At 40.5% G+C, this 26,796-nt stretch overlaps 3 protein-coding genes across 6 annotated transcripts in view; 1 reads left to right on the top strand and 2 right to left on the bottom strand.

Moving 5' to 3' along the window:
• Positions 1 to 112: 112 nt before the first annotated feature.
• Positions 113 to 1,679, bottom strand: Uch (Ubiquitin carboxyl-terminal hydrolase). Its single transcript, XM_070657225.1, has 7 exons — positions 1,532 to 1,679; positions 1,445 to 1,456; positions 1,185 to 1,310; positions 957 to 1,099; positions 707 to 848; positions 559 to 634; positions 113 to 483 (listed from the first exon to the last, which is right to left on the bottom strand). The coding sequence occupies exons 1-7, from the start codon at positions 1,562 to 1,564 to the stop codon at positions 338 to 340; spliced, it is 678 nt and encodes a 225-aa protein (XP_070513326.1). The 5' UTR covers positions 1,565 to 1,679; the 3' UTR covers positions 113 to 337.
• A 1,459-nt stretch (positions 1,680 to 3,138) lies between these two features.
• LOC139102431 (G-protein coupled receptor Mth2-like) lies at positions 3,139 to 6,830 on the top strand. Of its 2 annotated transcripts, none has more exons than XM_070656320.1 (6): positions 3,139 to 3,223; positions 4,550 to 5,505; positions 5,584 to 5,662; positions 5,738 to 5,919; positions 6,034 to 6,199; positions 6,349 to 6,830. In XM_070656320.1, exons 2-6 carry the CDS (start codon positions 4,557 to 4,559, stop codon positions 6,719 to 6,721), a joined length of 1,749 nt encoding a protein of 582 aa, XP_070512421.1. In that variant the 5' UTR covers positions 3,139 to 3,223; positions 4,550 to 4,556; the 3' UTR covers positions 6,722 to 6,830. The 2 variants fall into 2 exon arrangements, with proteins under 2 accessions (XP_070512421.1, XP_070512420.1); XM_070656319.1 differs by having other exon boundaries at positions 3,140 to 3,226.
• Positions 6,831 to 6,928: 98 nt separating this feature from the next.
• The window catches only part of LOC139102430 (myocardin-related transcription factor A), a 33,482-nt gene continuing 13,614 nt past the window's right edge, over positions 6,929 to 26,796 (bottom strand). For all 3 annotated transcript variants that reach the window (XM_070656318.1, XM_070656316.1, XM_070656315.1), the window contains 10 exons: positions 19,186 to 19,251; positions 16,286 to 16,582; positions 15,730 to 16,097; positions 15,133 to 15,423; positions 13,359 to 13,496; positions 12,977 to 13,160; positions 12,610 to 12,906; positions 11,891 to 12,465; positions 11,273 to 11,788; positions 6,929 to 11,013 (listed from right to left, as the gene is read on the bottom strand). In XM_070656318.1, coding sequence (XP_070512419.1) covers positions 10,690 to 11,013; positions 11,273 to 11,788; positions 11,891 to 12,465; positions 12,610 to 12,906; positions 12,977 to 13,160; positions 13,359 to 13,496; positions 15,133 to 15,423; positions 15,730 to 16,097; positions 16,286 to 16,582; positions 19,186 to 19,251 — 3,056 coding nt within the window. In that variant the 3' untranslated portion in view covers positions 6,929 to 10,689. The remainder of the gene's footprint in view (positions 11,014 to 11,272; positions 11,789 to 11,890; positions 12,466 to 12,609; positions 12,907 to 12,976; positions 13,161 to 13,358; positions 13,497 to 15,132; positions 15,424 to 15,729; positions 16,098 to 16,285; positions 16,583 to 19,185; positions 19,252 to 26,796) is intronic.

Below are 26,796 nucleotides of genomic sequence, written 5' to 3' on the forward strand. Positions count from 1 at the left end.
CGCGCCACATCATATTTTTATGTTTTTAACATCTAAAAATATCTGCATACTATACCTACTTTCGATATTTTTAAACGTGATGTAATCTGTACCTGTATGAAAACTCATCGAGTTACAATAAGAAATAATTTTTTTTAATAAGAGCAAAACGGCGATATACAACTGTGTATATAAATTTTTTTTTCATTAACGTTTTACACAGTATTAAAAAAAGCCGGCAATTAAGATATGAAAGGAATACGTTGCCGAAGCGAAATGTTTATAACATTATGTAACGTAAAAAATAAATTATTTAGCTGGAACTTATCTTAAAGGAGAGTCCACTTAAGAATGCTGTTTACTCGCCGGGAGCGAGTGCAACCACTGTAAAACGCATTTCGTTAGGATCACGTTCCATATATTCCTTGCATACTTGTGCGGCTTTGTCCAGGAATTCCTCCGGCGTGGTCGTGCCATGATTAATAGGAGCAGGCTTTCGACCATCTAAATAAGAAACGAATAGTTGTTATCGTTTTTAATGTAAATAAATTATAAAATTCATGTAAAACGAATGCATACCTAGCTCATACAAAGATCCATTTTTATGTACAAATGCAACAAAATGGTGATATACTTCAATATCTTCACCTGGTGCCTACAAAAGAAACATGTATTTGTAATTTATTATTTAAAAAATAACTGTATTGCTTATAAAATAATAAAGTACCTCTGTCTGTCCCTCCTGAGCAGATTCCATATGAGTATCAATGATATCTTGCGTTTTTTCTAAGCGTTCACCACGTTCAGCATATGAGAGTCCTTTGGTTTCATCCAAAAATTTTTTAAGAAATCCATCTTCCAATTGTATACTATAATAAACCAGGAAAATTATTTCTGCTCTTTGTCAATCAATAATTTGGATTATACAGGGTGTTCATTTACTATGGAATACCCTGTATATAATTATAAATACTTACACATCTAAATTGTTTGCTACACTGTGAATTAATGCAATGGTCCCACATGCATTTGAAATAGATTGCTTCATATGGTATATAGACTCTTGAGCGTCGTACTTAGTGTGCTCATTTTTCGATATATCATCTTGTATCTTATCAATCTAAGGAGATAATACATTTGGCAAATATAGATATCTAGGTTAAATTGCAAAAAAAAAAATTATACTATTAAGTGTAGATTTTTACCTTTGTAACAGGATAAAGCAAAATAACACCAAGAACAGGCCTAGGAATGATAGCCAATACGTCAGTGTCTAAACCATATACGTCTATAATTGACCATTTCTTTGGAACCCCCAACTTGTGAAGGAACTATAACAGAATTGTATACATTACGTAAAAAAATTTTTTTTAATTTATTTTTGAAAAACAGTAGGTGGCTGATTATGTGTTCAAGATGCCGAGGAAATAACAAGAGTGACTAGCCCAATGATGCAGCACCTTACCTTCGTCATAACCTAAAACAAAAGACATGCGGTTGTTAAATCACTGTTCAAACAATTACGAATGCGATCTGAGAAGAAGTTTCTTACCTCTGGATTCGACTCCAACGGAACCCAAGCCATATTGAATGGTAGTAATTTCAGCAAACACGAAACTCTATTTCAAAACGCCGGTAAACGTCCTTTCTCCAAGCCGATCTTCTCACGTTAGTGTTAATTCAAATTTATACGGTTTTGTCGGGTTTTGTTTCTATGAGACCTTTTACCTCGCGACTGTACAAAAGCAGATCACTGATTGGGTGCTTACAGGAGCGCAACCGCTCGGTGAGCTCTTACGTCTGATTGGAACATTCTTTAAGATAAAAAAATGTCTACTAATCAGATGCGAGAGCTCACTGAGCGCTCATCGAGTTGCACTTCTGGACGCACTCAATGGTGGTAGATGGCGACAAGCTCACTTGGTCGTTGCTTCTTCAATTCGAATTTCCGCAACTTAGGCGACGCGTTCCAATATCCGGATCAAGCGGATCGTAATTTACGGTAAAACATCGTCTTCTGCATTGCCCTTTTTATTGCGTGGGTCTATTGGATTACCGGCAAAGAGTCTCGATGATCGCAATTAATAATTTGATTTCAGAAGCGAGAGTATCGACGAACAACGACGACGAGCTGGCAATCGGAGGAGCAGGAGAAAGCTTGGGAGGCATCGGGTGTTAGAGGAGCAATCAAGATGTAAGAATTTATCTAATTTAATACTCATTCACCGACTGTATTATATATATGTTATTTTGTAATATTTATCTACATTTACGCGTTGGTGGAATTAATTCTTCGCGTGCACGCAATAAAATTATCTTTTAAATGTGGCATAATCAACGGGTATGATAATTGAACATTATTTGTACTCTAAAAAGCAGATTTAGCGACAACAGCTAGCGAACATGACTTTAGCGTCGTGTGCGTCGAGTTTCACATGTACCGCATGTATATACCGCGCCGGCCGGTTTGCCGATGATTGATTTCTTTCCGTTCTCTCATCCCCTGCCTTTGCCGTCTAGGATTACGTACACTACTAGCCGTTTTCGCCGATAGAAAACGCTATATCTACCATTCGCTGTACATATTTTAGAAATCGACATCGACTCTTCCTGTACATATTTTAGAAATCGACATCCACCCTTCAACTCCGTCGTGGCATCGACTCTTCAACTCCACCGTGACATTGACTCTTCAACTTTATCGTGACCATCTCCTCTTCAACTCCACCGTGACATCAACTCTTCAACTCCACCGTGACATTGATTCTTCAACTCCATCGTGATCATCGACTCTTCAACTTCACCGTAACATCGACTATTCAACTCCACCGCAAAGATTGTACCGGTGAGTAAAAAAAAATTTAATTAATAAAAATGGAATTTAATTTCGCAACCAGGAGAATACTTGAAGAATTAATTTATTCGTTTCTTATACTTAGAAATTTTTGCATAATAATTTTTTTGTAAAATATTTAAGACATTGAATCTAAATAATTATTTTTTCTTTTTAAAAGGATAATATTAATTCGTAAAATATATAATTTTTTAATTAATCAATCAATTCAGTTGTGCTTCAAGTTTCTCCGTATCTTTTTTCTTTGATACACTGTATATACGTAAAGTGCCAGAGTGGAGTACTGCGTTTGTTAACGCCTTCCACTGCTCAGCATCTAGTAGTCATGTCTCGTTATTTGCCGGAGCATGTTCATGCACTGTTCGTTTGCCGAGAAGTGAATCACAGAACGTGGTGTTGGCACTTTATATTTTTATTCATTTAGTTTAAAATTAATCTCACTTATAAATGTTATATTTCATCCTGTTTTTTTTTTATATTTTCGTGGAAACAAATGTGTGATAATTAAGCACTTTTTGTACTTTTAATATAATTATATTGCATGCATTGATAAGATAATTTCAAAAACTAAATCTTTTTTTATAAACTTTCATTAAATAAGAATCATATATTAGTCGCATGCCATTTATGATATAGAGAATTAATTTAAATAACACATTAAAAATTTTTTTCTTTTTAAAATATTTTTATAGTAATTGTTAATTATTGATTAATTATTTTTTAATTATAATTAAAAAATAATTCACAATTATAACTAGAATTTTGTGCATATTGACAACTAGATAACTAGACGTGACAACTAAAGTCTCTGGCTACATATGTGTACATATGATGTGTGATTAAGCGAAGCAGGAAAGACCGTTTTCCTTGTGAATTTACTTATCTAACCGGTTTAAGGTGAAAACAGGATAATCAAGAAATCACATTGTGTCTTTAATATGATAAATCTTTAAATAATAGGCTTAACCAGAAAATAGGCGTGAAATAATCACAAATGATTAGCGAACATTAAAAAAAGATTAACATTCTTAATGTTCATGAACTTGATAAATATATTTTTCACGCTTATCATTATTAATAACTCTGATCATTTGATAGTTATTAAAAGAGGTGACATTAACAAATTGTAATTTAATTTTCACTCCAATTTATTTGACTCTGACCAATTTAACTCGTGACTTGCATATTCCGTAATCAGAAAGACCACTTTTTGCTCCGTTGTACTCTATACTTATAGAATTTTAGATAATGGGTTTCGGCAACGGTATTTCCGGAAAAGTCTGTTGTTAACAATGTCGTTGCTTTGGTAGCATCTTCGGTAGGAAACTAACTTCGTAAAGAGTGTGAGAAACGGAATGAAGTTGATACAGTGTTTATTCCGTAATTAATTATTTTTAACTTGCATCGTAATATTCTATTGAGCAAGAAAAACTTAAGTCGTCTTTATTTATAACAAATTAGAATCAAATGACTTTCTGGTAATTCAAATTATTCTTGTTAGCATCTTAAATTTATGTATCTCGTTTTTAATCTTTAATTGAGGGTGTGCTTTATCTAATTAATTTCTGTGTTTACATGCTTTGTGTGCTCGCTTCGAAAACAGGCTCGTCTTTTTTTTGCCAAATTAAATTCGCTTTGATAATTCATAGTATTGTTTTAAACCTTTTTTGTTAGTTATAAAGCTAAGATTATTTTATGAATGTAACATGTCGATAGTTAAATAATGTATCCGAGCATCGTACGTTGGTTCTACGTGCTTCTATTCGTTGCCTCGTTGTCGGAATCCCTGAGAAATTTTACGAACAATGACGGGAAGGAAGACAATTTATCGGCACGGCATGATGTTTTGGTGAACTCTACGAAAGACGATGAAATGCAGCTGTACAATCTGCACGAAAATTCTGCCAAAAATAGCAATGAAACATATACAAAGATTCAGAAAGAGAACGAACAGACGTCCCGTGCGAATTCTACAGAAGTCAATGAAAAAAGTAATTTCACGCGAGAATTTGATGAAAATCTCACGAAGATCGGCAGAGAGAATAATTCCATATCATACAAAATAGACAGAAATTTCAATACAGATGACTATAACGATGCCATAGTCATCGTTTCAAATGAGGCTTGTGAAAACGAGACCTGCATTCAACTCTGCTGCCCTTTCGGCGATCGCCTAACGTTAGAGAAGAAGTGCATAGCAGGGGAAAAAAATTATTCTTTTCCAGACATTCGCCAGAACAATTCCGAGATCAAGAAATTAGATGAAGTATTTCAATTGACCGTTCGCGATCCGTGCGTCGTGCAAAGAAGCGCACACCGCGTTCTTAATCCTGGCGAGTACGCGTTTCTCGTCAACGGATCTTTGTATGAAGATCCTCACCAGCTCATTCCGTCAACATCTTACTGCCTCGGTGTCTCGGATCGGAATATTTATGATGCAATCGTTTGCATGAATCAGATTGGGTTTCCAACATACATGTCCGTTTGCCTCCTCGTGTCCTTGCCGTTTCTGCTGTTAACGTTTGTGGTATATTCCATATTGCCTGAGGTTCAGAACGTTCATAGCTATACGTTGCGCGTGCACGTCGCATCATTATTCACCACAAACGTGGTCATATTTTGCGTCCAGGAAATTCCCGAATTGTCTGAATGGAAATATTGTATTCCATTAGGTACAGCATGCGCAAACTACATTATTATATAGTTTAGACAGTCCGATACACATTTAACACATTATTTAATTCTTTTAGCCTACATTTTTAATTTTTCTATGTTATCGGGTTGTTTTTGGTTGAACGCAACATGTTTCGATATTTGGTGGACATTCAGGTAAATTATAAAAGTTTTTCTTTGCAGACGTACATAAAAAAATAAGTTGTTCTAAATATAAATTGAATATTATAGAAAACTCAACTTGCATCAGAAAAACAAAAACCAAAAGAAAAGAAAATTTATAATATACTCTTTATATGCATGGGGAGTCACTTTTTCTATTAATGTTGCTTGTGCTATCATGGACCATGCTCCCGGTATACCGAAAAGCTTAATCCGTCCAGAAATGTGCAAGACAAAATTTTGGTTTGGTCGTAAGTGACGATAGAATCTCTTAGTGGAGCTTTATCGGTGTCTCGATTAAATTCAATAGTTCTCAATTAAAAGTATATATTATATTAATCCAAAAGGTTCGTTTTTCGTTTTAGGGGATGATGCATTAACGGTATATTATTACGGACCCACAGGTGCCGCTCTTTTTGCAAACATTTGTTTTTTTGTCGCTACAGCGTTAGCAATTCTGTATCATAATAAACATACCGCTCATCAGCTGAAAAGCTCAGAGAGTCGGCGCTACGAAAAAAGGAAGCGCAAGTTTGTAAAATTCACAATAGAAAAATTAACATTTAATATATAAAAAAAAAAAAATCTTGTGATAATCTACATTATTTAATTTATTCAATTAAAAATTTGATTTAGGAACTTTGTAAATGACAATGATACAGGAATGTATTTGTTCACAGGTTTAATACCTATCTCAAATTGTTTATCGTGATGGGAGTAAGTTGGAGCATGGGTATAATTTTGTGGTTGATCAATGCCAGTGATTCCATACCGCAGATGGTATGGAATATCAGCTATACGATAGATATTTTACAAGGCGTTATTATTTTCGTTATATACGTGTGCAAGCAGAAGATTTTTCGGCTGTTACTAAAACGTTTTGGTTGGCAGAAACGCATTCCGTTTTCGAGTACTTCTACGAGCAGTCGTTGTACTAGAACGTCCTCGACTATGTCGTATGTTTCATCGATATCAGAATCAGTATCTATGCAAAAGATCACTCCCTCTGTTAATCCGCAAACTAATCAACATGTCGAGCCCAGTGCAATATAAAAGAATCCTATTATGAATGTTAATCAGCATCATAATTTAATTTTTCTGTTAAAGAGGATCTGATAATATGTTTCGCTCTTATCTTTGAGATACTGATTATATATATTGTATATGGAATATTCCAAGCGTGTCGTACATCTTATATGTAGTGATTAAAATTTATGAGTTCAAGAGACTAAGATGTAGGAATAAACTGACTTTAGCGAATAACTTTATATTTATTTATTTTACTCAAATGGAAGGCAATCGATAAATTCGCAACAAATAAAAATAAATAACACTCTCTCTAGCAATAATTACGTGATCGTTACTTAAGAGTATATCATTACAATAAATTCAATGATACTTAATAACAAAAACTTAAATATATATACCACTCCTCATACGTGCGTGTGCACGCATTGATCATACCAAATGTATGAAATATGTGTGTCCGCTGTGTAAACGTGTTGTGTATATGTTGCGTGTACATATATATGCAATGCTGCTGCATCTTATTATCATTTTTCTCTCGATACAATTGCGCGGCTTGTTATATACTCGACGAAGCTATGTATATATTTATAGATGCGACCGGTTTACATACTTTACACCTTACTTGGCTGCCTTAACTTCGTCTTAATTCGCACTCGCGAGTCATAAACTTACTACCCATACGTACGTATACGTACAAACACTGCAGATGCACCAAACATGACAGACTACCAGATTCGCACAGCCTGACAAATCGATCAATCATCGGCAGAATCATGAATGATGAACGACTCGAACTTAAAATAATTGTGCGACTGCAACGTCTCCGAGCATGTTGCTCGGTTACGTTGCGAGTCTGATGAGATAGGGACGCGGCGGTTTACAGTATAATATGATTGATTTTTAATTAATAATCCCCTTTCGATTACCCTAAATAAATTCATTATGTCAAGCTCGCTACTACAAAACACACACTTTCGTTATATTTTTTTTTTTTACACATATATATACAGTATTTTACAGAGAATAATAAAATCCTTATTGTCATGAGGCAACGGATGGTGACGAGTGTAACGATTTTCTACATGATGTTTGTAGCAAGGGATATCTTTTTTTGGCACCTTCGTTTCTCACCCCGATACCATGTTCCGTTTATTGTGGTGGACGAGTTTCTAGGCCGCGTTTGTTGTTTATAAAAGCATGTAATAGCGGGACAAAGCAATACGGAAGCGATATATTAAATGCAAATTAATAAAACGCGATCAAAAAGCAGATTTTTACAATGATAAATCAGTGACGCTGCAAATTTATTAATAGCTCACAAGTCGTTTGTTACGAATGAAACAATACTTCGGCCTTGCAAGCTGCGCAGCTCGTAGAATGTATAAGCAATTGATTCATTTGGCACAATAAATAATTAAATTCTTAATTCATTATTATTTACGAAATCGATGTTCGTAAGCTCGATAAAAAGAATGTTTCTACAACTGGTTCTGAGAGTTACGAGAGGGAAAAAGGTACGAGGGCGAACCGGTTCTTTTAATTAAATGCATTGAGTTCCGGCTTAATTATTTCCGTGCGAATCTCGATGGATTCGGCGATGCGTTACAGTGCACGTTTGCGTCTCTCGTCTCCTCTATCAAGTTCACACGCACAACAGAACATGGTAGTACCTCGAGGTCTTTAGAATTCTCCATGAAGCGTGAATATGTTTGGAATGTTGCATCTTTTTTTTTCTTTGCTCTTTCTCTAATGATTGTGGGAGGGAAATGACGATTGTGGACCAATGTACCTAATGAAACTATGAGAACACACTTTACTAATTTTCTCTTACTCGAAGAACTAACAACTTTAAATACACCACTCTCTCTTTTTCTATTCATTATTATATAACGCCAGTTCCCGCGGAACTAAAAAGCTCGCAAGGAAAACAACACTTCGAGGCACATTGGTTGCGAGGAAAGTTTGGAACATTGCGGTATTGTTATAAATGGTTCTCTAAAAAAATGAAAGAAATAACGACGCTTCTTTTTTTTTAGAAAAATTGATCGTTGCGTATTGGGGTTTTAATTAGCACCATCGCTGTTTATAAATGTTAATACGTATTTACGTGCACTCATCAAAGAGAACCTCAAGTTAGATTGTGACTTTAGTAAAGTGTCTTTTTATTCTTTATATTATTATTTGTTGTATTGCAAACATCAATGTTGAAAATTTTTAATTTTACAGAAATTACTATAAAAAATACATGATATATAAGAATTAAAAAAAACAAAAAAAAAAACTAAAATATTTTTTACATATGTATTTAAAAAAAAACACTTTTGCCAAACTTTATCACAAGATAACATTATAATTTAATTTTGTCACAATTAATTTGAGGCTTCCCCATCTTTTTTCAATCACACACTCATGCTTTTTAAACACATTTTTCTCACACACACACTCTTGCTTTTGTCACCGATCTCGGCAGCGCGGTCCTTCATTGTTATATCGAAGTCAGAAATCGCTTGGTCTCCGAAGAGCGTCTCAGAATAATGCAAGGCGACATGTTTTAACGCAAAGTAACTTTCGCCCGGTACAGCATTCCAAAACGAGATCCTTCAGTTTATATAACGATCGCTCGTCGTGCAATGTACACTTAAAGACAGATGTAACATTTACTGCGGCGAAAGCGGCTAGCGTACGTGAACCTATCGTAGTGTGCGTTAGTCTCACACGTCACATACGCTATCTGTTATCGCCGTAGAAAAAATCATATCTGTCTTTCATTGTACATAATAATTGTGGCTGGCGATACGCGTGGCTTCGATCACTCTCATACAGTTTGGAAACATGGAATGTCACAAAACAACAAAAAGATTACTAATCACGGCGGAAAGATCGAAGGAGCCACGCAGTGGCAGCCGATCCCGGTGACAAATATGCAACTCGCTCGCGCGCGCAGCCGTTTCTACGATTTCATCGCTATTATAATGATTATCGATTAAAATACGTAATAATTCCTAACATCACATGCTGTGTGGCTTAGAAAATATGTATAGCTGCGCTGGAAGGCCTCCGAGCTCGCGTATCCGAACGTTACACGACTCGCAGACGTTAGGCGCACGTATAGAAGTATATTTTACATATGTGTATATGTATATCTACAATAATTATCGTTATATTAGATTTTGTAAGTGTATAATTATGTAGTTACGTTACGATTAATTATGATTAAGAGAGAGGGACAGGTATTTGGAAAGAGGAGATTATCCGAAGCGATCATATATATTATATATATAATGTTTCTCGTCTCCTTGTTTTGACACACACGCTAATTCTCATAGTTATTAAAACTCAAGCAACACACGACTTGACAGTAAAAACTAACTTAAAAATTTGATATAAGCTGACTGTTCGGAGAATATTTTTTTAAAAGATGATTTCGGTCCCAGAATTAGATTTCTATTTCTTTTATACGAGTGGGTGGCCGTTTCCTCATGGACGCACACATCGTTATTTCAAATTTTAATTCATACAATGAGATACGTGAAAAAAAACACTTTATTTATTAGATTCTTTTTTTTAATAAAACGATTGATCATGGAAATAATGGAAAGAATGACATGTTTTAGCGTTGATAAAAAAAAGTCCAACGATAATGTGTCACTGGTCCATAATTCGACAGCCTTCTCTCGTTTTTGTTAATTGTTAATTATGATAACAGTCGCGCGCGATTGTGCATTTTTTCGACGATTAGATATGCTTTTTAAATCAACGTTTACATCTTGATACGCGCGCGTATAAGTACACATTTGATGTAGCATCGATTACAAGATATATCAGAGGCAAGGATGTCACAAAACGGCTTATATAAAATGCATCAGACAGACTCGACCAAATGGCAATAGCAATGGTCCTGTCAATGTCCGCGTTTCTTTGTTTGAATTACATTTTTGATTACCTGCCGAGTATTAAGTACATAATGCCGAATTGTAAGAAAATATCTCGGGCTAGGTCGCAAAGTCTACCTTGTCCCAGGCCATTGGAGATAATTCGGATGACATCTTGAAGTCAGAGTCTTCCATATTAAAGAGATCAAACGAGTAATGACTGCTGCCTAGTAGCGGGTCGTAAAGGTCCGTGGTCGATGTAAGGTTAATTGACGGAGTGGTAGATTGATGACTGGATTGGTGATTAGATGATAATGTCGTAGGTGGTGGCGATTGCGGCATCAAAGAATCCAACCAATCGGGATCGTCCATATCCATTGGCATGTCACAGTCTAGTTGACCGAAATCCATAGGATCCAATGTTTCCAAATCCAATCCTAATTCCTAAAAATAATATTATTTCAAATAATCACTCAATTTTATTAATCTTTATTTATATATTTTTATTTTATATATAAATATTATTTATATATAAATTTAATTAAAAAAAATTTATTTATTAATTTTATTAATCATGTTGAATCTTATTAATTTTATTTTCTTATTTATCTTTATCTTATTTATCTTATTTTGGTCGACACATAAAAAAAAAAAATATATATATATTTTAATAGTTTTATTTTCTTAAAATAAAAATACGTACTTTAAGATCCAAATTTGCATTGTCTGAAGAAGTTACTTCTTGTGGAGGTTGAGGATCAGGAGAAGCTTGTTGCACCGATTGAGGACTAAGTAACATCGCTGTATCTAGGTCATTTTCGGATGTAAGGAGGTCTGTACTGAAAGAGCTGATTTCATCCTGTTGTTGCAACTGTTCAATTGCAGTGGTTAACGGAATGGAGAACGCAGTTAATGGCAATGGTGGCGGCGGCGGTGGTGCCGGTGTTGACGGGCTTGAACAGCCGCTTTGAGATACTTCCATTGGTATAGGACTGATTGGACTCATCGGACTGGTGGCCGTGAAAACTAACGACTGATTTGGACTGTCTGCCGGTCCGGTAAAAACCAAATTTTGTTGCAGTTGACGATTCGGAGTCGTGGGAGTAGCTGGATCTTGCGCGGCGCTTGGTGGTAGCTCGCCATTTTTTATGAGAATCTCTAATACGTCGTCAACTACTTGACTTTTTATGTGACTCTTCTGGACAGGCTCGATTTTGACCTATAAATAAAATATACGGCGTATTAAGATAACTCGTAAGATTTATTAAAAGAATTTAATTAAATTATATTGTATTGCCGATGCAATAAAAGCTAATCATACTTTTAGCAATTTAGTAGCTTCGTCATATTGTGGTGGTGGTGGTTTGCTGTCTTCAGTGGTAGTAATAGTAGCTTGTTGTTGTTGAACTTGTGCTTGCGCTACGAGAGCACCGAGCAGAGAACCGTTCAACTTAGTCGGCTTTGCTAAATTTAGAACAATAGCTGTGGGTATTTGGACAGTAGTGTTCTTAGATTGATTCTTCTTGTTATTAATTGCCGTCAAAGTCGCAGAATCGAGAATAGCGGTTGCGTTATTCGGTTGCGCTTGTAGAAAAGCCGCAAGACTCGCCTTCGCGTTTAGTTGCTGAATTGTAGCTTGCTGTTGCGTTTGCTGTTGATTCTGCTGCTGCTGCTGCTGCTGTTGCTGCTGCTGTTGCAAGTGCTGAAGCTGCTGCAATTGCAAAGCCAGTTGCTGTTGTTGCATTTTATTATGTATATGCTGCTGTAGCGCCAGCTTTTCGGCGCGCACCGTGGCTGGCTGAGTCTGGCGAATCTGCTGGAGCTGTTGCTGCGATTTGTATAGCTCACGCTGTAATTCCTCTATTCGTTTCCTTTGCACTTTGATGATATCATCTCCTGAAACACGAACTACGTCGTAAAAACACCCACGCGCAGTGTCTCGAATCAACGACCTCGCTCGAAAGTCTCATCGACTTTCACGCGTATACCAAATATTTAAATTGACGCTTAATTTAATAAGATATTAAAATGACGTTTTACCTGGCGGACTCATCGGGTCGTCGTGCTCGCTATTGTGGGGCGAGGCTGTCCGCGGGCTGTTTGGCTCATCTTTCACGATAGATAACGGACTCTTAGCTTGGCAGCTAGAATCATCCGTTGCCATTGGACCAGGCGTATCCATTAGAATATGACCCATGTGCGTTACATGTGGTCCATTAGAATTAGAAATGTTGTTACTAGATGACTCCGTGAAAGGTTTCAATCGCTCGATTAATTGTGGCTTTGAGCCCGACACTGGCAGATTTCGTCGTTTCAATTCCACTTTAAGGTCGCTCACTGTAAACGCAATCAAAAAAAATTATTTTCTCTTCTCAACAAATCTTCTCCAATGCAATATTATTCATACCTTTCATATCTTCTAATTTGCCCAAAGGCCTCAGTGGAGGCTGTTCCGAAGGATTATTTGAAGAATTTGACGGAGCCGGACTGCCGGCGTTTGCACTACTTCCGCTTATACTACCAGCATCGCTCGCGCCGCTACTTGTGAGCGATAGCGGTTTTTGTGCGGCTGGCAAGATAATCTGTGGATACTGAAATAAAAAAAAAAACAAGATTATTTAATTTTATCTTTATATATATTTAAAGCAAACAATTGAGAAAAATAATATAAGCAATTTTTTAAATAATTTTATATAACGCAAATTGTTTTATAAAATTATATGTAACATAGCTTTCATTTTTTTTACAAACAAAAATTATAATGCGTATGCTAGAGAATGCGTTATTACCTTGTGCTGCCACTCGAGCTGCCACTGAAGAAACAATTGTTGCTGTTGCAGAAGCAGCTCATAACTGGTCTCACCGGGTTGTGCGGCGCCGAGACCAGAGGTACTAGACGACGGCGTCTTCTGCGCGTTTGGTGGTCCCTGCAGCAAAAATCATTAGGTAAGAAAACGCAAAAAAACGCAACGTGCGTTTGTTCGCAATTCTCGTACGTAAATCCGAATAAATCTCGGCCTTTGTTCGTCTCGCTTTACGTAACGCTATTCGCGATCCGGGGGCATATCTAAAATATATTATCTGACATCACTGCCCGGCGCTCGGTGCATCAGTGAGGAGGAAACTAAGGCAGATACGTGACGTAGTTCCAGTTCGGGCCGAGTGATAAATGATACATCAAGATGTTTTCTGCGCCCTCATTTGCACGCCCATTCCCGGCTCGCTTTCACACCGGCCACGCTATATCTCGGGTGTTTTGGACCGTGCGCTGTCCGGGACTTGGCGGCTCGATTCGGCTTGGGGTCTATCGAAGCCTAAGGGAGAAAGCCCCGCGCGACCCGCTCCCTGGCTTCCTCGCTCTTAGGTGCAATTAGCGCTCGAATTACTCAGAGCTAACGAGGTGGGGCCCCGAGTTCTCTCCCCTTCTTCCTCCGGGGAGATCGCGAGAGTTAATCACCCGATACGATCTCCCTCCGAGCCCTAAGGCCGAGGCCTCTCTGCGCTTCTTCGCCGCTTCGTCGGGGCCCACGGGAGCCCGAGATTCACGGTTCGTACTCGTTTTTACTTCGTCCTCTACCTCCTCCTCCACGGCCACTTCTTGCTTTCGTGTCGTCCTTTTTATTCGTCCCTCTTTTTGCCTCGGTTGCCACGCCGAAATGCGGCCTCCGTTAGCCCACACTGGCCGGCGCACACTTCAGCAGGAAACTAGTTTGTAGTGCTACCCGGCGGTCCAGAGTACACGATAATTATCGCGCGCCTCTGTGTACACTCTCGTTGTACCCTGGATCGGAAACCACTTTGCACCTCGCGTTTTATCCGTTTATTGAACTCGCTGCCTCCGTTGTAAGCGGAACGTTTCCGATAAAAAAAACTTATTTGTTTTGAGACTTCGCCGAAGGATAATTAAAGCGTTTTTTATACGTTAAAACGAAAGTATTAACAAGATTTATATAAAGAGAAAAGACGGAAGAAAGAGGCGCTATAAGCTTACATTTCAGTAGTAATATCCCTTAATCCTCGGACCAATATTATCGTCCCAAGTTAATTGCCGGATTAAAGCTAAATTATCGCTCTAAATTAATTCCAGGATTAGATCTTGATTAAATTCGAACGCACGCGACGCAGTAATAAGATCAAATTACCACTGCTTCCGATTTAATACTGTAATTAATTTTGCCAATTATTTTTTTTTCTTGAATATTAAACGCGAAAATGGTGCGCTAATTTTCGATCAAGACCCGACCTGTTTACGCAATATTTATTATGTTTAAAGATCCAGGAGATAAATGCGCGCGCGAGCAGCGATGTCAGAGCCCCGATGCCTCAAGAATACTCTTTAATAACTCGCGTTGCGATTCAACAGCCGTTCTGTAAAGACATAATGCCCGGCGTAATAAAATTGATACCTCCCGACGAGAAAGCCGGCGCGCGGTATCATTTTGCAGCACCGCGGATAAAAGAAATACGCTCGCCCGCTCCGCTGCTCTTCGTGCAAGTCATACAGAATGACACGGTCGTTCTCGTCGCCGAAATGTTGACACAATAAATTGAAAGCGAACTTACTTTGTACTCGTGGAACTTGATCGTGCGGGTTTTCGGCTGGCTCTTGGTCTTGGACTTCTTTCTGTTCTTGTCCTTCCCGGGGGCGTCGGTCCTCTGGCACGTGGTGGCCGCGGCTATCGGGCTCGGCTGTGGCCGCGGGGTGATCGCCGCCGGCGGCGGTGCCGGGGGCGATGCTATCGAGATGTTGGACAGAGGGCTCAGACTGGACGTCGTCGAACCCAGAGACATTGGACTTGGCGCCGGCGCCAACGGTAAGAGGGTCGTCGACGGGCCATTCGTCGTCTGACTCGCCTATATATTAAATGAGAGAGACGGTCCAGTAGTTTTTCTAAGCATCACAACAAGACTGACACGCGGCACCGGTTCGCCGTCGATATAATTGTTGGCTTAAATACCGGAATTGCCATTGAAAGTCGCGATTAATCTTCGTCGCGTTTGATTAACGCTTTTATCGGCGCATCTGGGACTTAGAGATCAAATAGAACAACCATCGTAATTTCAAGCGCGAAAAAACGGAGCTCGACGATATGTGTGTCAGCGTATAATGCAATGAAGCAATTAATGATTTCATTAATTACGGTTCTTGCGTAAGCTCACCTGCGTAGATGTGTGTTGCTGGCTCTGTTGAGCTTGCGGCTGACCTGGCTGCTGCTGCTGCGTGCCTACAACGGTATTGCAAAGTTCGGCGAACGTCTGTATCGTCGATTCCGAAGACGTTTGCTGGAAGACGGGGGATGTTGACGAGACAACGACGGCACCGCCGGTTGTCGGTATACTCAAAGAGACCGTGACGATGCCCGCGGATGCCGCCGCAGTTTCTAACACGTCCGACGATCGCGACTCTAGCTGAGGTGAAGGTGCACCTTCCGAGCTCTGAGAGTCATCCTCGAAAGTAATGTAGTGATCTGGATGCTGGGGTTTCGTTACCTGCCCTTCGCAGGTGGCCTTGAAGGGAATGTGACCCTCTGAAGGAAAAAAAAAAAAAATAAGAATACACCGTATGGAAAATACTAAAAAAAAACTTAAAAAAAAAAAAAAAAAAATTTATATTACGTTTGAAAATTTAATATGTTAAATTAAACTTATCGTAGATAAATTTTTTAATACATTACGTATATATTATTTTGTTTCAGTAGATGTTATCGCGAGATACCTTTGACCGCCCTCTCGATGGGCTCTTCAGTATGAAGAATGTTCTTCTGGATGAGCTCAAGCGGTCCCGGTCGATGACTGAGCTGATCGTTGAGTTGATCGGCTAGCCTGGCCTTCTTCAGCATTCGCTGCCGCTCAGCCAGACTCGGATCCACGTGACCTACATCCTCGAGGATGTGCTGCCGAACCAACTCGTCCCTGCCTGGTCTCTGCTGAATCTTCGCCTTCAGCAAGTCGCCTGTCTTCGCCCGCTCCAGCTGCTTCCGTTGCTCGTGAAACGCCGGTGGCGTTTTCAACGCTATGTAAGTAAGGAAAAACATTTGTGTCTCTCATATCGTACTTTACTCGCGATTAATTTTAAACGCGTCAACACCCTGAAATGCTGCGACGAAAGTTACCGCGAAGAACCGAGTAATCAGCGATCGCGGAAGAAATTCAAGCTCGACCGTCACTGATTTTAACTATTCGTAATTTTAGATTAAACTTCGATCATGCGACTAAGTAACATTATTAAAAAAAGAAAAGAAAAAAAAAGTAAATAATAAATGTCGAGTTTTCCTGGTACGAAATGTGACGCACGCAGTAGACATCACTTTTCGGAATGATGGTCTTCGCGGATACCATTTCGGTGTCAACGTGACGCGTCTTCGAGGCCCCGCATTCCTGAACACCGTTAAATCGGTGGATAAATGATCCCCGAAGCGTGTCCCTACCACTATTTCCGGACGCGGATGCTGCCGTCGCCGGTGCAGACACGGACGTCGTCATTACGCGGAATAAAAGGCACGTACGGCCGTGTCGTCGATGTCGGGCGGCGGAAATGTGAAAATACTCGGGCGCCCTGGTATTTTAACCGCGCGCTGTAAGTTTCCATCCAGCCAGCCGTGGAACGAAGCACGCCGACGGCTCTTTCCCCGTCGCGAGTTTTTTTTAGCGTCTTCGAGATTAATCGTGAATGTAATTCCCCTGTGCGTCGTCGCGGCCGCGAGATATGCAGCGCGCTCCCTCGGATATTAACTCTTCGGCTCGTTACGGAGAATTTACGGTACCTTTATGAAGGTAGAGGAAGGGGCGAATAAAAAGAAAAAGAAAAAAAAAAAAATCAAGGAAAGGAAAAGATTTCTGATCTCTCGCGTGGATGATCGCGTTAAATTTGCGGGACGTTGCAGGGTTGATTATGAACCGATTTCTAATTGCAGATTTTGCTTCGCTCTCGCGACCAAAACGCGTCGCGTATTCGCCTCCTCCTTTTCGAAATCACCGCTGTTACTTTATTCCCTTTTGAGAGCAAAATGTCAGGCTTGACGAAATGTGTCTCCAAGACGTCTGACGTCCTTGCGACACTTATTCTAATCTCAGACGAACTGTCTGAAGAGCGTCGTTAATTTGCCGCAATAAACGTCGCGTTCCGCAGTTGGAATAGATTCAAGATTCGGGAAATAAATAAGATGCGGGTCCCACGACGATTGACATCTCGGAAGAAAAACGTATAGATCTATTCGTAGGTGCTTACTCGTTATACTCGCGATGAGTACGGTAATACGCATAATGATGTACGATTTGGCGCTACTCTTGCAGAGGAGCAACAAATTCAGCGGATATTTAATACCGTCGTAAACAAAATGTATTGCTAGGCAATTGCACTTAATTCCGCATTTGTAATACTTATAACAGACAACTTTCCGTCGTTTTAAACTTTTCGGTAAATAATTTTCCGACACGTATATTAAATCAAATAATATCTAATTAAATTTAATACATTCTCGAAATAATACTATTCAAGTAAGAAATACGAGTAAAAATTGCAAACAAAAATTAGCAAACAAAGTAAAAATGCCGAAAACAGAGATTTTCCAATTAAAAAAAAAAAAAAGAAAAAAACCGCTTTGTGGAAATCTATCTGTCAATTTCCAAGAGTAATATGGATTTATAACGTAATCGGTCGGTTTCTGCGAAAGCGGCTATTATTTTCAGACGCGTGAATGTGTGTAGGAGGGGACGGGGAAGGGGTTCATTTTAAAGCCCCAGAAAATCGCAGATGAATGAACCCTGAGCGGTATGGAAATGCACGCGCGCGGCTTCGCGTGCAAAATCACGCCGGAGGCCTATCAAACCGCGTATTTTCATCAGCCCGACAATATATACTGGGCGCTATAAACGCACCGGCGTGCGTACAGTAACAAGAGCAATATTTCAGGGTGTGTGACCTAAATAATTACTGGATGCCCGTGCTCTCGTTCCGGTAAACATTTGGTGCCCGTCGTAAATCTACCGAGCAACTAGACCGTCGCTTACACCGTTGATCGCTTCAGGGATCTCGAGGAGCGAACATGTGAACGTTTTTACTTTTGCCTCCATTTATTTCTCGCTGCATCTCGCGGCTGTTCAATTCGTTTTTGCCCACGACAGCGGGGAAGAACAATCGAATCGTTTACCGTTCTTTCCTCTTTAATGACTAATTTAATTGTCAAATGATTAATTGACCGAGTTAAAAGTGACCTAATTCGCTTCAAAATCGACAAAAACCGAACGCTAATTGTCAATTTGTTTAATCGCTGCGAAGCAATTTACTATAATCTAGAAGTGTTCTAAATACCACTCCTGTATTTCTTACGAGTCTTGAGAACGACGCAACAATTAACTCGTGCGTCTATCAATCGAACCCACGTGTTAGCGAAGACGTTTTTAAGACCGTAGAGACTAGCCGGCAATGACGTTCAATAACGGTCGTAACGAAAGTTACGTTGATCACAACCATCGTAACCATCGGCAAGAGTTTAATAGCCGCGAGTCGTACAGACGCAATTTTCCGCGGCGCGCAGAAGAAAAAAAAAAAGAAAGAAAAAAAGAAAGAAAAAAAAGTATATAAACGGTGTAATAAACAAGCGGATCAACACTTACGTGGCATAATGCCTTGCGCAACCAGCTGATTGATGGGTCGCCTCAGCATGAGCTTCACCTTCAACGCTGCAACAGAAAAAGGGTGCCGCCGGTCATAAAGTGCGCCTTCTTAGTTATGGGGAAGAAATTAGGGGCCAATTCGAGCGAGCGGCCTCCTCTTCGTGGAACTTTTATTAGAACGAGTGCGTTGCACCTCGGCGAAACGCGAGGAGGTCGCGCGCTCGTGAAATCCTCCCGTCTCTCGGCAGCATCGCGCTCCAATTTCTGTGGGATTTCCGCGGAGGAGTCACGACAGCCGCGAAAGCTCAAGCCGCGACGCGAGATGCTTCTATAAAAACCGCGAAGATCAAAGTCGATCGCTCGCCCTAACTCGACGGCGCCGGATCTTTTCCTTCTGTTATTTTTTCTCGCGTAACGCGCATTTCTTTGGTCCATTTAAAGACGAAATAAACGTGTACAACAATTTTTATAATAGGGTGTTAAGGAAGAAATTAACTTCGCTGTATTCTCTGAAATATTTTTATTTTCACGAAAGATAATCGTACAGTTCTTTTTACACGTTTTTACAGCGATATAAAATTTTTCTTACGTGTATGAAATATTTAATAACTGCGCTGCTCTTAATATCGCATCGTCAAACATTTTTCTGCGTAAATCGAGAAATGCCGCGATGCGAAGGTGCGTTAGATCGATCAAAAAGATGGAGGAGCATCTCTTCCGCGCAAGATGCCCGAATACAAATTAACACACAAAGGGCCGACGTTTATAAATAAAACGCACGACGCGGGCCAGATTGCATAAATTGCCCGCAAAAGAGAAAGAACAAAAACGCGGAGGCCGGCATGGCCGTGCAATTCTGAATTCAAAGCAACCAATGTGCCGGCGAACTGCCTGGCGCACTGCCTTTGAACATAATGGCTCATCCAAGGTAGAGTTTGTTACTTAGCCGCTGCCGCCGAGCTCCTAACTATGTTCCCTCAAATCGTCAACGAATGCTAAATTGGCAGCCTCCTCTCGTTCCGTCAACCTCTTACATCTTGTTAGAATTAGTCAACGTTGAATGAAAATTACACACCCTTGCGACGGTCGCGTCTTCCGCCGATGTTGACGAGCAATGATTAAATTTCTTGCGCGCAGTCACCTTTAAATTACTATTTCGGGATTGAAATATGTCTACGGGGATTTCGAGTAACATTGTATTTTGGCATAGAATAACTTATTCGCGTATGCCTCAGATGCGCCCGAAGTGATGTATTGCATCTACGCCGTGTACTTCTTATATAAATAACGCACACATACGCGCCGGGCGCGACAAAATTATCACGGAATTTGATCCTTTGCGCTTCCTTCTCTCGGTAGCTAAATGCCATCGTGGTCATTAGCGTCCGTCTTCGTTGTCTTGTAGTTTAATTTTCTAGCGGATTTTACTTTGGCATTTATTTTATTTCTTCGCCCCGTCCGCTTCTGTCTCTTCACCACGATGCGTCGAGAATTGTTCGGAATTAAAAGAATATCTATTCATTTCGTAACTAACCGCTCTTTCGACGCGACCTTCGTGCGCTAGTATTTTTATCGCTTTAAACGACCGTGCTATCTTGTACGACAAAATGTGCAATCTCGAGTACAGCTATGCTCCGGCCGTGATTTCCACGATCGATAATAGGGATACCGATCAGGAATGCTCGTTAAGGGATAAGACGATCGCGATTAAAAGGCGTTGATAAGATACCGCAACGTTTGCACATCGTACTTGCGGTTGTAATAATTCGCGCCGGATCGCGATTCCGTATCGACGCGTTCGCGCGATTATTGCATCGTAATAATAATAATTCGCGGTAATTAGCGCGATTCCGTTTTATCGAATTAAATCAGATCGGGGATCGACTGCTGCGAGATAATCAGTCTGGCAGACCCGTTCTATCTCGTCTCTTTAATAACACGGTGCGAACTCGACAATATGTCGTAACGACATTGGCTCCTTATGGACAATCGGTTTCAATCCAGGATGTTGCAATTGCGACCGCGTTTTATGAATAGCTGGGATAACTCGTGGACCAAAAATCTCGTCGGCATACTCTTAAAGTTCATTTTTACATAAAAACATTTTTTTTACGCCAAAAGCTACGTGCATTATAAATTAATATAATAAATCGGAGGTTTGTCGTATCGTGCGGTATCAATCTGAATCTCGAACTTGAAGAACCGGTAATGAAGATTTGGGTAAGCCGCGGATTCTCGGGCGAAGCAGAACAGAGCGTGGCGGAGCAAATCTAGATTAGAGCGCGGAGGGTAGGATAAGAGACGCAGAGAAGATAGATGCTAACGACCAAAGTGGCATTAACTATCGAGAGATAAGCTGGACCAAGCGATGACTCCCGACCTCTTTCTCTCTCTCCGTTTTCAAGCAGGACACACGTGCATAGTTGCGCACGTGCATAGTTGTCCTGTGTAGCCCGTGGCACAGAAGGTTACGACTTCCTGGCTCGTGGTTGATCGCGCTTACGCGAATTCCCATCGTGTCTCGCATTTCTGGGAGCTACCGTCGTTCCTTCGCTTCGGTAAGCCACGTCGCATCGCCGCTGCGGCTAATTTCTTAACCCCATGGGGTCGGGGCATCCTTCGCGTTCCGCGCGAAGCAGAGTTTCAACACACCCGTAATTAATAGCGATACGTGCGGGAAAGCGGCAAGTAAAATTCAAAGAGATAACTCTGAAATATTCGCCGTATCGGATAAACTGATGGACAAAATATTCACGGGAATAAATTTAGGCCTGTTAATTTTATATTAGAAAAATAATTGCGCTTGTTCTCGCCTTTCATAAACTAAACGTTGTAATTAATTATATTAATTTTTTTTTCACGTTGGTTACGGAAATTAGAAAACGATTGATTTAATAGATGAATACCACTACGTATTCGTTGATTATATATTCGCGATACATTAAACTTAACGTATGATCAATAAGTAATACGATATTCGGTGTGCAATATTTATTATAATATATTAAATTGTATAGCAATCACGTTCGTAGGTGCGAGAAATTTGGAGATAGGAGAGACGCGGTAGGCGCATGCGTGACATGTGCTCTGCATAGCCTGGGCCAGCTCACTTCCTTTCTCCCATGGATCGCCAACCCTTGAGCAACTACGCCCGGAACGTCCCGCTGTGCCGTAAGATCTACGCATATTTGACCGAGGAAAAGGCAACCCCTCTGCAAATTATCCTCTTCTATCCACGGTCTACGTGCAGGCGGCACCCGACTCCGTTTCAGAAGTAAGTTTTATCCCGATTCACATGTGAATTACGTTCAGTTCTTTTTTCGGTCGATCACGTAACGAGTGGTTTAATCGACGAATACCGCGACGTGCTCATAAATTACATACGCGCGATACATTAAAGTCAACGTGTGATCAATAAGCGATACGATATTCGACGTGTGATATTTATTATAATATATTAAATTTCGCAGGTTAGGTTAAGTACGAGAAGCATGGAGGGAACCGTGCGCAGTCTAGGATCATCTTCCTTCCTTTCTCCTGCTAGTTAACCGACTACGCAATTCTTCTTTTTTAAGGTAAATTTTATCTCCATTTATATGTGTGAGGGGGGATTCAGTTCTTTCGGTTTATCGCGAATGTTCGATTCAGGTCTACGTCGATAAGAACGGCGACATGTCCAATAGTTAAAAGTTCGTCATATAGTCGAAGTGTTCATAAGTGATTATATTCGGTAGAATATTTTTTGTGGGCTACCGCTACGTAGCGAGCACGCTGCATAGCGAGCACGTTGCGTAGCGAGCACGTTGCGTAGCGAGCACGCTGCCGTACGTGGCGGGCAGAGGTCGACGGGGCGCGCGGTGCTCACGTACCAAAACAAAACGTACATACATATACCACGACTATGATTTTATTTTTTACTAATCGACTAAAACTTTTGTTTAGTTACAGATCCAGAGCACAACCTGGACGTGTTCTCATCCTGAGAGGAAGAGCAGGCCTAGGAGAGGCGTCCTGCTTCAGCGGAGCAACGTCTGTGTAAGAATTAATTTCTCTTAATTAATTAATTATTCGTTTTGATCGTAGATAACTTTATTTTAAATTATTTCATTGAAAAAGTAATTAGAGACGCGTTTAAAAAATTTTTTAACAACGAAAATTGTTTTTATAATGTCTACAATTTAATTTCTTTTCGTTTTATGTTACAGGATCATCCAACCGAATCTCCGCTGCTGCGCATCAATTTATTAACTGGCAGGTTGCATGTTTTTTTTACTACTAACTTCAAGTACTTTTTTAAGTACATTTGGGAGGGTTCTACATTAAAAAAATTATTATTGATACCGCGACTTAAAAAATAAATTAATAATTTAATCCTATCCCGCTCCCCCGTACATAATAAAATTATATTAATTAAAAAAATTACGTTACGCGCGTATAAAAAACTTCGCAATTACATTTTAGCTAGCCATTTACTAACAATTTGTGTATTGTATAATTTGACATTCTATTCACAGCGCAGTGTTCTGAGGATATCGTCTAAACAGAACTCTTGTTCAGCTTAGATGAAATCCGAAGGAGAAATGATTCGTATCGCCGATATTATTAATGAAACGAACTGCAGCCAGTTCGTTGGGCGTATCGGAAATGTCAAAATAGTATACGGGCGATGAATTTTCATTATTCGATTTTGCAAATGCGAGTCCCGCAAACTAACGCGCGAGAAAAATGTGTGTGTAATAATTATCTCTCGCGATTATTAAACTCACGGTCGCGGCTTTCGCGAGTTTCTTGTGCGCGGATGATACTACCTAATCTGAGAGGAGGAGGAGGCCCAGGGTGGGCTCATGCTTCGGCGGAGCAACATTTCGGTAAATATCATTCTTTATTGATTTGAAATTAATTACTTAAAACAGCTATTTGATATTCATTTGGATAACTTTGTTGGTTCACTAAAAATAAAAAAAAAATTTAATATTTAATAAAAAAATTATTTTATTTTTATAAAAGTTTAACTTGAAATTTTATTAATTAATATTTAAGAAAAAAAAAGAGCTGTGTAAAAATTTTATTCTTAATAGTAGAAATGATTCAGAACGTCTCTACAATTAATATTTCACATTTTTATGTTACAGTATCATCATAGATGACCAGTTGCTGAACTCCGCCGCCGCGCATCGAACCGGTGAGTCAGATTTATATTTTCTACAATATTATCGTTATAAAAAAATATAATTTATCTATAACCACTAGCTGCAAAATTAAATTAACTAGATAAATTTCCACTCGGGAAGTGCATAAATATATAACAAATAATTAGCACGTTGAAATATTGCCATCCATTATATTCCAGTACTTCCAAATGTTTGTACAGTAAACTCAATAAATCTCAGTAGACATCCTTTACAATTATAATAAAACTCACAACGATAACATTGTATCTATGTTATGGATTTACCCAAAGTAAATCCCATCGATTAGATAGGAGAGTTTAGGTACGCGTGCGTAAAGAGCACGCATTATGCCTGAGAATATATCAGGCGAAATTCATTATCGGCCTCCTACGCGTCGAGGCCTCGTGTTAATTGCAAGGTTTCCGGATGCCGTAAGATATGGGAACCACGCGCCGCCGTAGGCATTCGCGCGATCCATAGAATGCAGATTTGCCGTCGATGTATTCCACGGGGGAGGCGATTATCCCCACGTGCATCGGACGCGTACAGCCTTTGCCACTTTGATCCTCGGCCATTTCTTCCCTCCGTATGCAACATACCTGCGCACTCTTGCGCTAGTCCAGCCGGCTAGTATTCGAGCCGCTCGTAAAAATAATTGGATAATACTTTGTGATATTATAAGTACTGTTATAATCGGGGCGATTACTTCTGCTACCTATCAGGTTTATCATCCTATCACGCTGCAATATAATGCAGCCGTAAGAACCTCGAGAAACGTGTCATAATTTATAGCATAACGTACCCTCACAATATTCGAAGATATATTTTAATAACAATTAAATAAGATTATTCTAATAATTCTCGCTTAAACTACTGCAAAGTAGAGGTGCACGATATATCCTACGATCGGAAATGTCCTCAATAAATAACGCGTACCATTAGCGATGTCGGAACACGGTGGTAATTTGTCGAAATCAGGAGAAGAGCAACATTTAAAATCGAAGTCATAGGAGCACGAACGAATTCACGAAGGCGCAATATTTATGGGTCGGTCCAAGGAATCCGGTGTCTTCCGTAACTCTTTAACGTCGCGCTTAGGATTTCGCTCGCGGTGATTTATCTGCCGGCCGTCTCATCGTCATAAAGCAGGCGCGTTAGGAACGCGGGCTGATCGTTAAATCGACAGTGGCTTGGGTGGGGCGCATCCATTCTTACGTACGGGGGGAAAAAAAAAAGAGATACACGCACACATTAACGAGGATCGAACAGTACGCTCGTCTTCGTACCATTTCCCACGAAAAAGTGGCCGAGCTCCTGGTCGAGGGGGTGAAAGAACAAGCCCCGTTTCCGCGGAAAGCGAGTCGTGACTGGCGGAAAAACAGCGTCGAACGAGCTCATCTAGCGTGTCTAATAAACACGAGCGCGTCTTCCGTCTTAGCGATGCGTTTTTCTCAACGCGTGCGTGCGTGCATGCGTGAACGCGAGCCCGCTCTTACGCACACGCTTCGCGGACAATTAATTTATCTCTCGAGGCGGTCTTGAGATCGCGCTCTCGCACAGGCTCGCTCGCGGACGTACGAACGAATAGACGGATGGACGAACGGACGCGAACCGTGCCAGAAATGGAGTTGGTTTCGCCGGTTGAGATACGATCGTATACGTAGCGCACATATTGTACGCCGGCCGTGCGTGGAGAAAAACGCCATAACTCCGCGTCGTATATGGCGGCAATGCACAGGTGCATGCCACCGTGCATCCACCTCGCGCTCTTTCCCCCCCCTTCCCTGCGTCATCGCTGCCACCCTGTTCCTCGTCCCTTCGTTCCTCCCGGTCAAACGTGCGCGCGGAATACCAATTGTCTCTCCGCCTCTTCTCGCGGGTCTCGCTCGCGATATCAGGACACGCTCGTTCCCTCTGATTCGCGCCGTGCCTCCGCTCCCTTCTCCTTTTTCCATCATCTCGCCGATGATCTCCGTTGTCCAGCCCTCACACGCTGGAAACCCGATCGCGATATCCGGATCGTAGGTATCGTATCTCCCCGCGATCCTCGCTTCGTCCTCTATCTTTTGAAACCCGGCCGCGATATCTTCGAGAGTCCGGTACGCGCGAGATACTTCTTTTACGGCTCTCCGTATTATCTGGCTTCTTATTTCAGCCGCCTCGCCAAAGACAAGCGGCGCGCAAGCGGTATGATAAAAAATAATTAGTATGTATGTCGGCGGCGTGTTTCTAGAAATAGACCGGTCGCATAATCGCGCGCCGATTCCGAGACCACTTTGGAAACCTGCAATCGGCCTGGCGTAGTAACGCCGCCGTGGGGCCCATGCGCGCAAGGGGAACCCATACGTTAACGCGATCGGTCGCTTGCTTCATCTCGGAGAACATTTCTCAAAGGCAGCGCCTCCTCCGGAGAAATCGAACGGGCCCCTCGAGGGAGGAG

The sequence above is a fragment of the Cardiocondyla obscurior genome, linkage group LG05, assembly GCF_019399895.1.
Source record: "Cardiocondyla obscurior isolate alpha-2009 linkage group LG05, Cobs3.1, whole genome shotgun sequence".
Taxonomy (NCBI): Eukaryota; Metazoa; Arthropoda; class Insecta; order Hymenoptera; family Formicidae; genus Cardiocondyla; species Cardiocondyla obscurior.

Coding starts and splice junctions, on each gene's coding strand:
- LOC139102431 (XM_070656320.1), top strand. CDS start 4,557: ATGTATCCGAGCATCGTACGTTGGTTCTACGTGCTTCTATTCGTTGCC. Junction 5,506..5,583: donor GAAATATTGTATTCCATTAG/GTACAGCATGCG, acceptor TAATTCTTTTAG/CCTACATTTTTAATTTTTCT. Junction 6,200..6,348: donor TACGAAAAAAGGAAGCGCAA/GTTTGTAAAATT, acceptor ATTTGTTCACAG/GTTTAATACCTATCTCAAAT.
- Uch (XM_070657225.1), bottom strand. CDS start 1,564: ATGGCTTGGGTTCCGTTGGAGTCGAATCCAGAG. Junction 1,100..1,184: donor TGCTTTATCCTGTTACAAAG/GTAAAAATCTAC, acceptor TTATCTCCTTAG/ATTGATAAGATACAAGATGA. Junction 635..706: donor CTCAGGAGGGACAGACAGAG/GTACTTTATTAT, acceptor TTTCTTTTGTAG/GCACCAGGTGAAGATATTGA.